Source organism: Neopsephotus bourkii, unplaced genomic scaffold, assembly GCF_033783945.1.
Source record: "Neopsephotus bourkii isolate Nb327-2 ecotype Australia unplaced genomic scaffold, CSIRO-AGI_Nbou_v1 NB_1780, whole genome shotgun sequence".
Lineage (NCBI taxonomy): Eukaryota > Metazoa > Chordata > Aves > Psittaciformes > Psittacidae > Neopsephotus > Neopsephotus bourkii.
In genome coordinates, this window is record NW_026902254.1 from 1202083 (window position 1) to 1220441 (window position 18359).

General features: G+C 39.4%; 1 protein-coding gene across 1 annotated transcript in view; it reads right to left on the reverse strand.

Moving 5' to 3' along the window:
- The window catches only part of STK32B (serine/threonine kinase 32B), a 161926-nt gene extending 148807 nt beyond the window's left edge, over positions 1 to 13119 (reverse strand). The window contains exon 1 of the mRNA XM_061379764.1: positions 12722 to 13119. Coding sequence (XP_061235748.1) covers positions 12722 to 12797 — 76 coding nt within the window. The 5' untranslated portion in view covers positions 12798 to 13119. The remainder of the gene's footprint in view (positions 1 to 12721) is intronic.
- Positions 13120 to 18359: the final 5240 nt, after the last annotated feature.

Genomic DNA, 18359 nt, shown 5'->3' on the forward strand with positions numbered 1-18359 from the left:
CTTTCCCAGGTCGATCCTTTCTTCTATTTTATATTTTGTTTTCTTTTGTTATCAACACATACAGGTGTAAAAAGGACTGCAAATCAGCTTCGTAACATTAAAGTCTAGAAAGAACATATTGCATATGACAGCAGTCAGCAGCCTTTCCCAGGTGATCTGCTGGGTTGTGTTTTTCTTTTTCGAATTGGAATGTAGCACTGCAGGAGATAATTTGCAACATCCAGGATATCCTGTCACTTGAAACATCAGGATGTCATTGATCCACATGCGTGTCTGGATCAAAAGATGTAAGTGGTCTACCTCGCAGATGAAAGTTAGGAGGCTGAGAGCTGAGCCTGTTGTTACTCACTAGCATTTTTACACCCAGGAAGCATTCAAAATTCTCTGCATCTCACTAGAAACAGTGAGAAAAACTGAATGCCACAAGCACTATCTTTTCTCTGTAAGGGACAGCAACTACACTGAAAGGGTTGCTTTTTACTAATGCATTAAAAATCCATGCCTGTGCTCCCTCTGACATCTGTGAGATAGACTGATGGCTCCTGGCTTAGGAGAACCAAAGGTCTGAAGTCACTTAGCATAAGGGCTTGAAACCACTGAAAACATGGTACCACTTCACCGCCACATATTACTTAATCTTTTCTGAACAACAGACATAACCTCTCCCAGCTCTCAGAAAAGCCTTGTGAAAAGCCAGAGAGAAGATGCTGTACCAGGAATAGCTAGAATTTACCCAGCTACCAGATGATCTCCACTTGCACATCCTACCTCCTACAGCCAACTGTCAGCCCAGGCAGCTATCCTCTAGCTGCTCTCTTCTCCTATTCATCAGCAGAGAGCTCCCTAACTCCAAAAGAGCAAGGTTTTCTCTCCTGAAAGTTTGCATCAACAGGAAAAGTTCCCTACTCTATGACTCTTTTCCAGCAAAATCTCACAGTGCTTAGTGGTGGCATTTTTATTTAACTGAAGATTAATAAATTTTGCCATAAAGTCTTTCAATACTGAGATTTTCACAGAGAATTTCACACTAAAAATGTATTTCTTTTCCTAAGGTATTTCTATCTGGTACTATTATTTGCACCATAAAACAAGCTAGTTCAAAAGTTTAGCTTAAACACTTAAGCAAAAAACCTCAGACACATTACTGGGCTGGGAAAGAGCTGAAAATAATGGCACAATTGGCATATTTTCAGCAATAGCTGAAAAATCACATGCTATGTCTGGCCAGAGAAGGATCTCATGAAGCTGCAGAAGATTCTAGCCAGTCTGTTCTTCCTGTTATAGCCAAACCAATCCCAGGAAAGGCAAACTTTGTTTTACAGCAATGCCCTTCACATAGACTGTGCAGCTGTCCCTGTACTTTTCATATGCTAAAACAGTAAAATGTGAGGCTGAACTTAAAATAATGACTTTTTCCTACTTCTCAGAAAGGATCTTTTGATTAGCTTTTGTTCTTTGACTTCAAGCTCTGCGTAGCAGATGCCAGTGCCTAAAAGATGTGGTATTGCCCCAGAAGAGTTTGAAGGCTTTACACCTTGTACAAAGTTTTACCTAAACCTAACCCCAAAAGGCATAAAAGCAATCTTCATAACATAATGTGAAAGTAGTCCAGGGGGAAGCTAAGGACAGTTTAAAAAAGGTGTAAAGGACACTCAGGAGGCTAATAATGATTTTGTGATTATATTGCATCTCTGTTCCAACAAGGTGGCTAAGAACAGATCTCATCAAGAACTTCCTTGTCTCAGCAAGGAAGGCAGAACAATATAAAAAGGAGTACTAATTGTTGGAAGTACTGCTTCAGTTTGCACTTTCAGATCTAAAATAAGTAATAGCAGGTGTTCCCTTGTAACTGCACAAGTAGGAAAAAGAAAGAAAATAATTTTTGTCCATTGTAGTATATTGCCTTGTAGTACATTTATCTTACTTAATATTACAGTGTTTCTCACACAGAACAGTGTTAACAATACAATGACAAAGCCAGCCCTCTGTTTCATTCACTATCAAACCAAGCTAAAAATGACAAGGCACAAAAAATATATCAGCTGTAGAACTTATCTGTAAGTTTTCAAATTTCAAAGAACTAGAATTGTAATATTTCTAAAAAGAAAAAAAAGTGAAAATGAGAGAGAAATTGGGAATAAACTAAATATATATATATGTGTATATATATATCCAGATAAGTATGAGACAAAAAAGCACAAATTTAATTTATATTTCAGTTGGAGTCAGGTAAACAAGCTACTGTATAGATTTGATGAATAAAACATTTGAAAACAGAGAAAGGTATAAAAGGATTAACGAAATATAAAAGACTTTCATATTATGATATTATATGTTTATGGGGATATAAAATTTGGAAAACAAATTTCAGTTTCATCAACTATTTTTATTTATCATTAAAGCTTTAAAAACCTGTATAAGAAACACCAACTTTAGTAATGCTTTTTGAAAAGGGTTCCTTCTATTTAAAAGGGAAGTGCCTTTGTCTGAATTATGGAATAAGTGGAAGTAATTTATGTGTCCATATTGCACTTAACCATTTCAGAAAATTAGGTGGAACATTTCTAGGAATAAAAGTATTATAGAATTTGACACTCTTGACAGTGTCACTCTGTGACAGAGATAACAGAAAAGGGTGTAGGAGAAAAACTAATTACAGACAGAAAGAAACTTCCATTAGTTATAGCAGAAAATTATTGCATGCAAAACTGAAAAAAGAACCTTGATGGATTGAATACCAGTGAAATAAACTGAAATAATAAAATCCTGTCATTATTTCGGTTGGAAAAGGCCTTTAAGATCACCAAGTCCAACCATAAACCTAGCACTACGAAGGTTCATCACTAAACCATGTCCCTAAGGGCCAAATTTCCAGTAAGCTTTCCTTGGTTACATACTGCTAGGTTTCCTGACAGACAAAGAATGTTAGATTGAAGGATACAGGGAGCTGACAGCCTCTAGAACTGAGGTGGTGTTGTAAGAAGAGACATCAGATTTTTAGAGTTCAAATTTCCAGTGGTTAAAACTAAAACTGCCCAATTGAGTCACAAATCCGAGCCTCCCCATTCAGACTGTTTCATTTACTTATGAAAATACATATGCTGGTAAGAGTCAATGTGGAAATTGAGGAAGCTAAAGATGAGGCCAAATCGATGAGATGAAAGACTATTATAGTACAAACAAGACTTCTGGTTATTGGGAAACACCTCATTTGGAAACAAAGGGAAGAAAACCCTCATTTCTCTGATACAAAACTACACCCCACCTCCTTGTTGAAGGACACTTCAGGTGAATGTTGACTGCCTTTAGGGAGTAGGCCAATATATAACATTAAGATTTCCCTGAGTACATTCTGAAAACAGGTCACATGCTGCACTTGTGTTACATTTGCCAGATTCTGATAAGAGAGGAATCTGGAAGGGAAAGCCTGGTAGTACTCACCAGTGAAGCCACAGATGCATCTATTCTTTCCTCTTTTCTCTAGAAATTTGTGTTTTATAAAAGTACAATACCAGTATTTATCAAAAAACCCTTTGCATAGAGGACAAGAAAATCCCTTCTATTACATGAGACAACGAGTAAGAACTTGAGGTGTGCAGCATGATTTTGTACTGTGTACGTATGATGTATCTTTTGTAGAATGTAATGTTCATTTCTAAGTGTTTAAAATAAAGTAAATGGATGATCTATGAAATACTGTATTAACTGAATCAGTTCTCAACCCTGATAAATACATTAACACTCAAGCTCCTTTTGCATTGAGAAGGTGTAGGCATCTTGGGCCCCATCACTGCTCATCTGCAGACATTGTGGGGTATGAACAGACATTTCTGATAAAGGAATTAGTTTCCTGGGATCAAATGCAGACAAATAAAAAAGTGTTATTCTTCAAAACAGTTCATGCATTAGAGACTAAACCCCAGAGAGTAAAACAGATTAGTTCTTCTTTAACCAAAGGAGAAAAAATCAAGACATTTGCCTGTTCTGTTTCTGCAAACACCCTATATTTGTTATTCATGCCAAATTGTTGTTGAGTCCAACGACACTCAGATTATGATTTAGTTAAGACAACAACGTTTATCACTACCACAAGTTTTTGATCTTTGCAGAATAATATTTTACTTTTTCCTGTTGCAGGGAAGCTGACATATACACAGCGTTCACAAGTACAAGAGCAAATTCAGCAACTGCTCAATACAGGCTTGTATTAGGCAGTAAGTAATGTAGTTTAAAGTAATCAATTTAACTAGTTCATGAAATTAAGCAGAGCTGTGATCGAGAGAGATCAGGTTGCCTGATATGCACACTGCTTACCACTGCTGCTTTTCCCCACCCATGCCTCTCCTGCTGAGTTGGTTGGATAAGTTCCCTATTTTATGTCCCTTCCTCTCAAATGTTTTATCATGGTAGGATACTGTGGAGCTCCACTACCAGGCCAAACTTGAAATCATCCTTTTCCTTTGAATACCACTCCAAAATTTTCTGTTTGTATTGATTGATCTCAATAGCAACCTTTTCCTTTCCACACCTTTCCCCCCATCTCAGTACTAGCTCAATCTAGTCAAGTTGAAATACTGTGAAATCTCCAAAATTAGGCAAACTTTTCCTCTTTTCCACCCTTCAATGCTTGGCTCCAAATATCCACTGCCTACCTGGTTTTGCATCAGGAATGTTTCTCCTGCTTATTGTTTAATGAGGAAGCGAGAAAAGAGTGAGAATCTTGCACATGGCCAGCAAAACCCAGCTTTCTTCATTCTTACGCTCACATTTGGAAGAGACTGCACAAAGAAAGCCCTGGTAGAATAGGACCTATTTTCTTTGAGATCATAATTCCTTACTATTTTCTCTTCCCAAGGTTTTCTCAGTCATTTTCTTATTCACTCAGGCACATTTGATTCTGGGCTGGACGTCCTCCATTCGCTGGACAGCATGTTGCTCAGGGTTCACAAAAAACTGCATTCCCACATTACTGCTAACTTTGTAACGCACATCCACACATCCATATCAGGGAATTCTTTCCGTTTGACGCCAGATTCTACCAATGACCCAGTGAATGCCACACTGGAGACTGGTGGGAGGAGATAGACCTGTTCCACCTTGTTCTATGGGAAGGTGGAGAGGGGAGTGAGTGCAGCCACTCTCATGATCTCCCTGACAGAAGTGAAAGACTGATCTTTTGAACTATCCTGAAAGTGAAGCCAGTGGAGTAGAGTTGGTCTAGTATCTCTGTGCATTTGAGCGCTATTTGCCTATGGGAAAACCAAGCATTTCCTTTTCAGTGTGCTGCTTTTTCCACCATTAAGTGACACTTCTCCAGTACTGCAGAACATTCGGAGTTTTTTCTAGTCTTGGAGAGGAGTCTCTAACCTTATCTTGCTTGATGTCTGGTTAACTTTGATTGATTTATTTTTAGTTACCTAAGAGTCTATCTTGACATCCAGGCACACTACATAACACACATGGTAACATGGGTTCAATGTTACTCCTCCAAGCACTTACACTTCCTACATAACAAGCCACAAAAAAGTTCCCTAGCACTCCTTAGAGGTGTCATGCCAACCACTTGTATAAATTCTGGAAGGCTACAAAAGCAGAAACAAAGACTTACATGATGCCTTTGTTTAAGACAGAGGTTCTGACAAGGATGTTCCCACCAAAGCAGAAGATTAAATCTTAGAATTGTAGAACATATATTTAGGAAGGCTCTTGAACATTCGTCTGGTCCATCTCTAAACTATTGCTGGCAGAAAATTTGTTGAAACTGGATGATGGCAAAGCAAAATAAAATTAGTAATACTTCAATTATCCCTTGAAAGAGTCTAAGTTCTAATCCTGATAAGGTGAGTGAATCAGATATTGCACAACATTTTTTAGGACAATCAACTCTGGGAACAGAGATGCAGCTCATCTGAGGGAGCAAGAAGCTAAGATGGAAGTGCCAGATTCATCCTCCTTTCCTTCAGAGTACCCTGTAGGAAAGGGCAATCTGTGATCTGGTATTACACTTCATCTATAATTATCATTTAGTGTCTGAACAGGTCCACATTATTTGTGTACATTGGACCAAAGCTTTAAAAAGATTGAGTCAGGAAGAATATGGCTGATCGTGTTTCCAGTGCCATGGTATTCCTTTTGGACATCCTTTGGCACAGACCATGCAAACCTTTGACAACATCTGGCACCTCTGTGACTGCCTGGAATTAGCATATTGTTATTCTGTGTTCTCATTCCTGTCTACATTCTCCTACTGTCTCGTACCATGCTGTAACTGTAAGCTTGGCAGTGCTCTCAATTTTGTTCTGCATTGTATGACACTAGCATTGTTTTCTGAAATGTGTTGCACTACGTGTAATCATGACATTATGTCTAAAGTTCAGTAAATGGAAAATAAAATTGTATATAATTCAACAAGGCCATAAAACAAACAAACAAAAAAAATCCCATGGTCTGGGTCTTATTCATCTAAAACCTTGATATCCAGCATAAAATAATGGCCTGCAAAAGCTGTATTCTATCAATTTTTTGAGAAAGAACTGCCTTAAAGCATTTTTAAGTCACAATTGTGTAGTATTCCGACCCAGTTCAGTTACAAAAGGGAACTGGAATATTTATCTTTGCAAAGAAAAAGGTAAAATGTGGAATAACCCACCACAAATAGAAATTGCAAGAACAAACCAAAAATCCAGCAGAAATATTAATCGCACCCTATATTTGTTACTTTCACTAATGAAAGGTATTTATATTCTAAAGCCTTTATTTAACTGTTCTGTAGGGCTATATCTTATGAAATAACTAGTTTGAAAAGGGTATGTTATTAGCCTTGTGATTTGAGTTCTTACAGTTGTTGTATGACTACCTCAGGCATTATCCACTACAGCTTAGTGCAGCAGGCTGCTGAGCACTATCTTACATTGACAAGAACTGGATACCAAATACTCAGGTTTGTATCTGACATATTTTGGTGTTTAAACATTGCTTTAAATTGGTTTCAAGTGAAACCCCCATGTGTCATTTTTCTTATGTAATTTTTATAGTTCTTCAGCTTCCACAGCACTTTATGTAAACTCAGCCACTATGTTCTGAATTTAGCTCTCTGAATCCATATTAATTGCAGGCCTTTTTGTGAGGATCTGTATCTGTTTTTTTGTACTTTTAGTACAAGATGGTCTTTTCAGCAACTGGTCATTTAATAATCACATTTTCTGCAACTCCCCAGAAGCTGAAAATCCTTTAAGGTGAAGGCTTTTCTAGAGAGGAGAGGTAGATGTCAATTTTAAACTACAACTTAGAATTTAAAGTCTAACTCCAGAGGGTGGCTGACATATTCTCTATCACACAAGGTTTCCATTGAGCTCTATAGTTATGATATTATAACAGAATAAAGCCTTATGACTCAAGCAAAGCAGTGGGACTTCAGCACTTCCTTGAAGTTAAGCAGACATATATTCACTCCAGTGAATCAGGGACTGGCCATGTGGAAATAAGCTAAGGCATGTTGCTGTGTCTCATTTCCCTCATACAAGACTATAGCACTAAGGCATACTATGTCACACTGACCTCTGCAAAGGAGTGTTCAAGCTTTGTAGCTCCACGATACTCAGTAAAAGGCTCTTTGGAAATACACATATGCTTTAAATGTAGTCACACGCTATAAAAATAGAAACAAGAACTTTTAAAGTTCAGTGCACTTGTATCTAAAAGCAACTGCAGCAAAGCTGACTTTTTAGCCCCAAACAGTCAAATACATATGCCATCCCACTTCACAGGACCAGCTTCTAGCCTCTAATGCTTTTGTTTCTTATCCTTTCCTTTGTATCTTCTACCACAATATAGGCAAATATGTTACTACTGTGTAGTAGTAGTAATAGCTCTCCTGAATCAGCCTCTTTCTGAATGACTCTTTTCTGCTATTTCACTTTCACCTGTTAAATATCTCTGAGGTTTTAACAGAGCATGCTTAAGCAAATCCAGCATGAAAGGATCTCTTTAAAGTCACCAGGCTATTGCTAACATATTTGTCACTTATGATATTTACTTAGAGTTTGCATATAACATTTACCAATAGTGAATATTCCCCTCACCCTTCTATTTCCATTCTTGTGAACTTATTGCTATTTATGAAGAGTTTAACATGAGGAAAAAATATACTGCCTTACTCTCCTAGCATTAGTATTGGATACACATATTCAGGAGAGGGTAGCTGTTCTGAGAATAGAAATATTCAACATAAAGAGAGTCAACATTCTTTTGTTTCATCACTATTAACAAAACAATTAGTGTAGTATCTAGCTTGAAACACTTTCTAAATGTTGGAAAAAATGCTATAGTTCCAAGCCATGAAAGTATTTATCTTTGATTAGAGGTAGCAATGCTGCTACACCAGACCTAGTTTTCTATCCAACCTACACAGCAATAAAAATCAAGAAATGAAACATTTTTCCATTGAGCTTCTTTAGCCAGAGTGTAGGCTCTAAGCATACAAAGGACTCTGTTCACCAGATTTTCCTAGCTGTTGTTGTGCTTTAACCTAGGCTAAGAAGAACGGAATGAAGTAAATACAGCATGGCTTTGCCAGAAGTTGTTTGCACAAGAGTAACCAGACGCTCTTCCTTGATGAGAAACTTATTTTGTAGATGGTAGAATTGGCCTAGATTTCATTTTTCTCAATTTCAGGGAAGTGATATATTAGATAGTACAAGCAAAGCTGAACAAGGTGAGAATTAAATGGCAAAATGCAAGGTGGGTAACTGTGCTGGTTTTGTTTATATTTTCTTTATAGTAGCTAGTATAGGGCTATGTCTTGGATTTATGCTGGAATACAGAGATGTATTTGCTACTGCTGAGCCGTGCTCACACAGAATCAAGGCATTTTCTGCTCCCCACACCACCCCACCAGCAAGTGAGCTGGGAGTGAACAAGAGGTTGACAGGGAACACAGCCAGGACAGCAGACCCCAGCTGACCCAAGGGATATCCCATACCACATGATGTCATGTTCAGCATGTAAAGTTGGAGGAACAAAAAGGAAGGAGAGGATGCTTGGAGTGTTGGAGTTTGTTTTCCCAAGTAGCCATTACTTGTGATTGAGCCGTCCTTTCCTGGAGATGGCTGAATACCTGCTAGATCATGGGAAGTGATGAGTGAATTCCTTCATTTGCTTTTGTTTGTGTGCATAGCTTTTGCTTTACCTGTTAAACTGTGTTTATCTCAACCCAGGGGTTTTCTCACTTTTACTCTGGATTCTCTCCCCTATCCTCTTGAGGGATGTGGGTGAGGAGTGGGTGAGCGGCTGTGCAGGGCTGAGTTACCAGCTGGGTTAGACAGGGAGAGTAACAAGGGAAAAAAATGTTGGTTTTGTTCTGCTTTGTTTTATTCTGCTTTGTTTTGTTTTATTTTGAAATGGGAATGGTAAAGCTGGCAGGGGTTAACAGCAAAGGAGATGAAATCTGGAAACGATCCAGCTGAGTATTTACACAAAATATTCTATGGACTTGATAACTGGCATGGAGTTGATGAGAGTGGTTGTAATAGAAAACATTGGTAAAGTGATGGAGAATGAGAGCATCACAAGGAAAGAAATAGGTGATCATATTTGAGACTATGAAAAATAGAGATGGGCCAAAATTCAGCCATGCATAATGCAAGGTCATGTACACAGAAACACCAAAAAATTCTGCTGTAGATTGGAGCTCATCAATGGAAATGACTGAACAGGGCACCAGTGGTCTAACTGATCACAGGGTGACTGAATTATCTACATGATACACCCATGAAAAGGGCATATGCACCAGGAAAGCTATTTCTAGTAGAGATCCGGAAGTATTTTTACTAGCACAAGGTCCTGGTGACAAGTCACCTGCAATTCTGGATTATCTGTCTGCAATCAAGACAGGTTCAAATGCATGAAGATGAGGGACACAGGGAATGAAAAGGCAGTAGAAATGAGAGAAAATTAGAAGAGGTTTCTTACAAACCAAAGACTGGGAGGGGACATTTTTTGCTGTTTATCAATGCACTTGGAGTAATTATGGAGAGTGGAAAACACTTTATGCTAACAAAAATGTTGTAATAAACATAAATCTTATAAATAGGCTAGTAATCATTTAATCATGAAAACAGATGTTTCTAACCAAAGAGTGAAGTTCTAGAAGACCCTTCTAGCAAAAACATAACATAGAGAACAAATACAGCTACTTATAAACGGTGTGTATTATGGACTTCTAAAAGATCAGTGTATGATAATGTTGTGTTATGTTGTCTGTGATAACTGAGGATTTACAGCATGTAGTCCAGCCTTCTGCCTGAGTCACTTTTTATCATCTGAAGCATGGCAGGGAGTCTACATCCAATGAATAGTTTTTAGATCTACTCAATGGATGGACACCTTTAGTCATTAGACTGAAAGCATGAGTTGTAACTCTGGAACAGGTATTCTATAAGCTTGTCAGGCACTGTCTGGGTGCTCTTCACATACTATTTCTATGTATTTCTTTGTTAGGTTGCACACTGTATAATTAACTTTTTCTATCATTTACAAACTGCCAAAAAATAATTTGAAATCTCTTCTTCCAAAATCCATGTGTTATTCTCCATCCATCATTAACCCATACAAACATTAAATGATCATACCTTTTTCTGTTTGTTTTTCTCATTTGAAGAGGCAGCTGTGACGTTACACACAACAGGCTGAATAGCTTGGTTTCTACTGTGTCTGTGTATTTATACACTATTAATTTATTCCTGTTCTCTTTCAGTTGGTAAGCACTGCCATTCTTGAGCAAAATCATACCATATCAAGAAACACTCTACTTTCCCTTGCTATACTTTCTGATTTGCTTTCTTTTTTAATTTCATAGTGAGTCCAATATTGTGCAAAATTGTGACTCTTGTAGCTAGTAGTGAGACTATGAGATACAGCTGGGTTTTGTATTGAAACTTGTAAGATACATTTTCAAAGAGATGTTTTCCTATATTATGTAGGGAAAATGTCATCCTGAGTAATAATCTGTAAGGAGTATGGGAAATAGGTTATTGTTTATTGTTTTAAAAGCAGTGGACGCTTCTGAACTAGGTGGTTGTGCTAAGCATAATGTCTTAAGAAGAAAAAAGAGATGATGGTAGGAACATTCATAATGGGGAAAAAAATCCAGAACAAAACAAAACCAGACAAAGAATAAATAATGACCTAATAGAAATCCATAAATACTTTATATGCTTTTTTATTAGGTATTAATAATGGCTCTGTTACAGAATGTTTTACTGGGGGGAAAAGAACTAAGTGTCAGGAAGTCTTCTCTGCAGTAATTTACTATTGAACTTTGCTCATTTTGTTCAAAAACTGACCACAGCTTTGTGTCATGGAAAACAAAATAAAAAAGGAATAATAATTCATGGAAACTGCTAACTTGAGAGCTCAATCAAAAGTCTGATGAAGTTTATTTTTTTACCTTGAGGTGTCTAGACAATATTGAGATCATGCTTTCATTCCTGGGTATTTCTTGTTGAGTTACCTCAAGGTTCAGAAGACTAATTGCTCATGATCAAGAGCTTACCTATCTTTCTCACTCATTTACATAACATGTTCTATGTTAAATGACTGAAATTTTATATTAGTACAAGGAAATAACAGCTATTGCACCACAATTCACAAATAGTAAATAGTGTGTCCCACTCTTCACACAAGCAATTAAGTCTTGTAAAGCAAACCTCATCAAATACCTATTCAGGCTTTGTCAAGGAATAGACATATAGTTGTACCTTAAATTCAAGTAAAGGTGCATTCACACTCTTTAAGCACTTTACATTCACTTAATATCTATTCTCCCTATTAGCAAAACAATATGAATACCTCCCTGTGTCCTGAATATATAGAGAAGAACATAAATATCTTTTATTTGTTAGCAGTCTCAGAAAGCCAAAACAATGTGATAGTCTACTGGGCACAATCACCTCCTAATACAATACATTGGGAACATTTTAGAAAGGAACATACTCAAAATTAAGCATCCATCATCCAGATAGGCAAAAACATCTATCCCATAAGTAACATTAAGATGTTTCTAGTGATAATATACAATTTTCTGCTTCCTAAGAGTGCTGTGTTCTCTTTGCTTCAAAACCCAAAATGATTGTAATTGAAATCCATTCACATAATTTCAGTTAATTGTGGTCTATGTATGAAAATGACATGGAAATTCATAAATTGTGAGGATACATCATATTTTATGCAAACTTTTCCAATGCCTTTCAAAAACTTTATGAGATACACTTTCTTATGACACATTACCTAGGCAGGGAGAAAAATCTCAGAGTAATAGAGCCAGCTAAAAAAAAAGTTTCAGAAAGTAAAGGTGATTTAAGAAGTATACCGACTGAGGGAGACATCACCGTTTAAAATGGGCAGGTGGGCAAAGAGTCGGCTATAAACCAGAACAAAAAAAGCAAGCACCCATCCCTGACACAATGCCCATTCATAAAGGCGTGTATGAAGTTACGTGCCATGTGCTTGAACCCCAAGTGACAGTGTGCTACACTTCAGCTGAGCTCAACTAGGGCCAAATAGCCACGCAATCGGTGAGGACGGGTAAACAAAGGTGGGCTTTTCCCCTCCTCCTTCCCCGGCAGCTCATCCCCATCAGACAGCCCGCTCGGGAGGGGATCGGTCCCAGCCCGCTCCCCGTGCAGCGCGGCGGGCGCGGTACCGCGGACAGCTCCGCACTCACCGTCCTCGTTCTCGTCGAAGACGGGCGCCCTGTGGGAGTGGCTGCCCCCCATGTTAGTCCGCGGCCGGCTCCGCATCCCCCGCCGCCAGCATCCCGCGGGGCTGGCAGGCACCCGGCAGCTGCCCGCCCGCTGCCGCTGCGTCCCCGGCCCCAGCCCCAGCCCTGGCCGGGGAAGCCTCCGCAGGGCTAGCAGTCACCCTGCGACACGAAAGCGATGTGTCTGCCCCTGGCAGAGACCGCTGCTGGCTGGCGCTCTCCGACTTGGCCCGTCTCTCATCGCGGAGGGGTAGGGGAGGGAGGGAGTTAGGGGAGGAGGGCGGATGGAGGAAGGGAGGGAGGGAGGGAGGAGGCGGAGGTCCTGCTGCTTGTGGCTTTTGGTAAGCGGTAAAAGCTGGATCTACCTGGATCCTGGAGGATCCTCCCTCCTCTTTCCCTCCTCCCAGACCCCCGCTGGGGGCAGCGGGCCCCCACGCCTTGCCCTGCCCTGCCCGCAGCTCCGGCGGCGCTGCCTGATGGGGTTACAGAGCTGCCTCCGCTGCCGTCGGAGCTGGCGGGCAGCGGCAGCTGAGGACTCCCGCGACCCGAGGCGGGTGAGGGGCTGAGAGGGGTAAGAGCTGCCTGGGGTCGGTATGATGCAGCGCGGGGGAACTCGGGCAGCTGATGGAACTTCACTGAGTTTACAAAGGCAAAAACGAGGAAGAAGGCAGAAATCCCCTCCCGTTGGTCTTCCCCCTGGGAGACACCCTCGGGGTGCGGGGACAGACCCCCGGGGCGGGGCGGGGCGGGGAGCCCGGGCACACACCGCCACCTGCCGGCGGGACTGGGCGGGGCTGCCGGAGGGGAGGTGTCCGTCCGTCTGTGCAGTTAATGCGTATCTATATCGTAGAATCAGCTAGGTTGGAAAAGAGTCAAGTCCAATATATGTGTGTTTATATATATATTTATAAAACACCTGTATCTTGAAATGACTTCACAGTAAAAGTGCATTAGGTAAAACTACCAGAAATGTTCATGTACAACATGAATCACCTGCTATGCAGCGAGTAGTAAGGTATTTCTAGAATTCCTGTTGATATGTATATACAGAAATCACCATGCCACTCCCTTCCAAAAATGCTACCATTAGCAACTTCTGAGGTGAAGTAGAAACAATTACTTGGAAAGCTTTTCCTAAAGGAAACAGGTTGGAAATAAAAACACGTACATTATTATTGTATCTATGTCAAGGTCTGTGCAGTTTCTGTAGGGGAAACCCACAGACGAAAAATAAAAGGGGAGCTGCATTTTTGGCTTCTCCACTACAAGACAAGAGGCAGAAGGAACAGGAGCCTGAAGCCAGGGTACATGTATTTTCATATATATAGGCAGAAAGACTTTAATGCATAGTAAGTTCATTATAGTTATTTAGAAAAGCCTAATAACAAATTCTGCATGAAGCAGGAGAACTTCCAGTCTCTGCTTATGATCGTTACCTGCTTTAGTTACCTTCATCTCCTATCTCTGAACCTGATATAATCCTGTTATAAACTTACAGGGAAAGGTTGACTAGAATTAAATGCAGTGGGTAAGTCCCTATGCTGTGTGCCTGAGAGCCCAGCGCTTGCAGCACCTACAAACCCAGAGAGCCGATAAATTCAGACACAGTGGTATTGTTTCATTAGTAGACATGAACAGATTGTATCACCCCGATATGCCTTTCTTAAGTTATTTTGCCTGCACTGTTTACATGTGAAAGCATTTGTAAAACAAGGAAGCTTTCAAAGTGCTGACCCATGACTATTCATCTAAAACGTAGTCTGGAAAGCATCTCTAGCTCTTTGTCATTCTTTTGTTTGTTACTCACCCATCCAAAGATTTAGTCATCCAATCAAAAGCACAAACAATACCATGTCACTGAGTTTGTGTTCCTTCAGTCAGAAGAGAGCAGTAGCATACAGAAACCATTTCAGCTCTCTTGGGTTAACTGGCTAACATGGGGCTTTATGTTAATCCATTTCCTTTTGTGTTAGGAAAGGACATCTGCACTTACAGTTTAACACATTTCAGCTGATAAGAGCCACCCTCTACCTTAGCTATGGGCTTTATATTCTGTTTAATTTACTTGCTTCAATTCATGTGGAAGTATTTTAAAGTGACATTTGAAATAATGGAAAAAACTAATTTACCAGTAAATTCCCAAGCTGGTCATTTATCACACAAGAAACACCTCCATAGAATGCAGACATAGGATGAACAGGAGCAATTTGGGATTCCTGTGCATGCAGAAAATAAAAATTCATGAAAAATTACTCAAACTGTCTCCAAGAGTTACTCTATTTCTTTTTTACATCTGGCTTGCTCCATACAGACCAAAAGCCTAATGAGTCTTCTGAGACATATTTCATTATTTCAAATGACAAGGCCTACCATAAACCAAAACAGTTCTAACAACTTACAGAGCAAGGACTTGTCTCTATTCATAAATTAGTCAGTCCTGCTAGACTGACGTGTTCTTTTGACCCCTAAATGGATTATCACAGCTTTGCAATTCATTTGCCCTTGGTTTGTGAAAACTATTGACTTATACTTAAACATCAGTCTAGATAGGTGAAGACAAAAAGCATGCTGTACTAATGTGAGATGAGAAAAATTATCATATATTAATAAAGTATTGATGACCCATTCAGTTGTGATTTATTAATTGATAACATTCTATTCCTTTATAACTCTTGCACCTGAATTATCCTCAGACATTATCCTTCAGTCATTTCCTATATAAATACACCAGAAAATAATCGTTTGACAAGAATTTTTGGGTTTGCTATTCTGAAGGCAATACAATGTATCCATTATGACAGTGCCTCTGTTCTGAACAAAGATTTGTTTGTACCACATTCATCAGCTTCCAGGGAGCATCAGCACTTCTGTAGGTAAACCAAGCGTTGTTTTCGTAATGGTGTTCAATGGAACAGAGGGCATCAAGCCTAGATCTGTGATCAAGGCCCAGCAAAGACCCAATGACAATTTTCTATTACTTTTCACGTTAATAATATCAACCCTTGAATATATATGTTGCTTATTCACATGGTCCCTGGCTCCCCTTTGCCCTCTTCATTCCTCAATACATCCTGAAATCTGAATAGGTGCATAACTTCAGTATCTTTCATTTTTTTAATGTTGTCCAGAATAACCCAAATTCCCCTGCATCTACTTCAAATTTAGCCACAGTTCTTCAGGAACAATTACTCACATGTTTTTCCAATTGCTTTTGTAAACCAGAAATAAGTCTGAAATTCTATATCATAACACCATATATATCGATGAAGATATCTGAAGCCTGAGCATTTTCAGAGCAATTAAATATTTAGCTTTCTGGGACAGAGATTTCTAAGTTATAAGCAGTCAAGGTTTGTAAGTCTTACAAGACAAGAACCAAATCCAACTTCTCATGCTTATCTGTTCTCCTAAAAGATGACCAGGTTTTGCTTGAGATAAATAAAGCTCTAACCTTAAAAACACATTTTATTTTTAGCAGAAAAATGCTTCATAGCCTATGCAGAATACACAGTAGGGAAAGAGGACAGTCTAACAGAGCTTTTTTTTCACCCTGCAAATGGGAAGCTGCAATCAGCATGAACATCATTGTAGGATATTGTTTTACATCTCATTTAAGGACTATGTTGTCTGGCTTAGATTAATAGTGAGTTTTTCAGATCTCCATGCAGAGTTAGCAATAAAGAAAATCAAACATGATTGCACTCCTTTGCATCATAAAACATCCCTTAGGGATTTCAGTAGTTTAAAGCCAGTGATTCTGTGATTACAGCTTTTGTATTAAAATTCTTCTGATGAGACTTACTGGGTGACCTTACAGTTCTTGATTTCAAGCATACCCTGTTGATATGCTAATATTTGTAAATTAGAGACTGTTTACACTGACATTTTCATGTTTGAATACTATCCTGAAGTTAACAAACATGATATTAAAATGGTATCTCCTATCTTTATGATTATGACTAAAAGGAAAGATGATGGGTTATTAAAAACAATCCCCTTTGGAAACTGGTAGGGTCCCCACACAGAGATGGTTACTTCTGCTTGCTTCGTTCCTGATAAGAGTCACATTCACTGCTGTTAATCCTGTTCCATTCTACTCTTTTCTGTTCTATTCTTCAATTTTACACTGGACCTTGGCTATTTACCATATGCCAGCTGAAGCAGTTGTGAATCAACTCAAAATTCTTCTAAACCACGTGTTTTGCCCCAACCAAACCCCTTCAGTAAGATGTGATAGAAAGCAGACAATGCTGAAATCAGAAAAAAAAAACTTTCATATTTCTATAGTTTGTAGTTTGAAAATGCTCTGTTCAGTTTTTAGTTGTATTTTGGGAAATTTATGCATTGGGAGCAAGTGTTCTCACAAAAGTCATAGAATCATAGAATCATAGAATAGTTAGGGTTGGAAAGGGCCTTAAGATCATCAAGTTCCAACCCTCCTGCCATGGGCAGGGACACCTTGCTCTAAACCATATTACCCAAGGCCTCGTCCAACCTAGCCTTCAACACTGCCAGGGATGAAGCATTCACAACCTCCCTGGACAACCTATTCCAGTGCCTCACTACCCTAACAGGAAAGAATTTCCTCCTTATATCCAATTTAAACTTCCCCTGTTTAAGTTTTAACCCATTACCCCTTGTCCTGTCACTACAGTTCCTAATGAAGAGTGCCTCCCCAGCATCCTTATATGCCCCCTTCAGATACTGGAAGGCTGCTATGAGGTCTCCACGCAGCCTTCTCTTCTCCAGGCTGAACAGCCCCAACTTTCTCAGCTGATCTTCATATGGGAGGTGCTCCAGTCCCCTGATCATTCTTGTGGCCCTCTACTGACAGTTTTCTAGTCACTCTTCAGGCATAAAAGCTTGCTGTTTCCAAGGAAGATCAGAGCTTGTGAAAATTGTCTGGGTACTATTTCATCCCTGGATTAATTTGGGGAAAACTGTTTCTCCTAAAGTTCTATCAAGATGTTAAATCCCCACAGTTTTGACGTTTACTGTGATCAGCAGGGAGTCTAATTTGCATCATCTGGCATAGCCATGCAACTGACAGGGTGCAAGAGTTGCTCCAAGCATAGATTGAAGTTCCTTTGACAGGGTTATGACCTTGCTGGGAGGCAGGTGTTTAGTTTGTCTTTCCAACCTGCTTTCCCACCTGCTCCTTCCCCAGAAGTCCAGTTAATGGAGTATGGAATAGAGTCATAAACAAGTTGTGCAGAATCAGATCTTGTGGTTAGGTTGTGAGTGTGTCTTTTCCCAACATCCATTTTACAAAGAGGCAAACAGCTTTCAATGAGGTTTGTAAAAGGCTGCTGGCCAGCTGCTTCACTTGCGCTACATCTGTGTGAACACAGCACAACTATGGTCATTCACTCAGACACCTGCTGTACCCTCAGCCTTGTTTCAGGAGAGCATGAAAGTGTTTGATCCTAGCAAAGCTTAGGAAATCATAGAAAGCTTTTACCAGATTGTTTTTAAAAGGTGCTGGATGTAAAGGGCAAAAAGACAAAGGATGCCTGTGTAATATCTTATAGAGAAACTAGAACTCTCTATTTGTATAGAACACTATGCTAATAAAGAAGGGAGAGTTGGTTCTGGACTACAT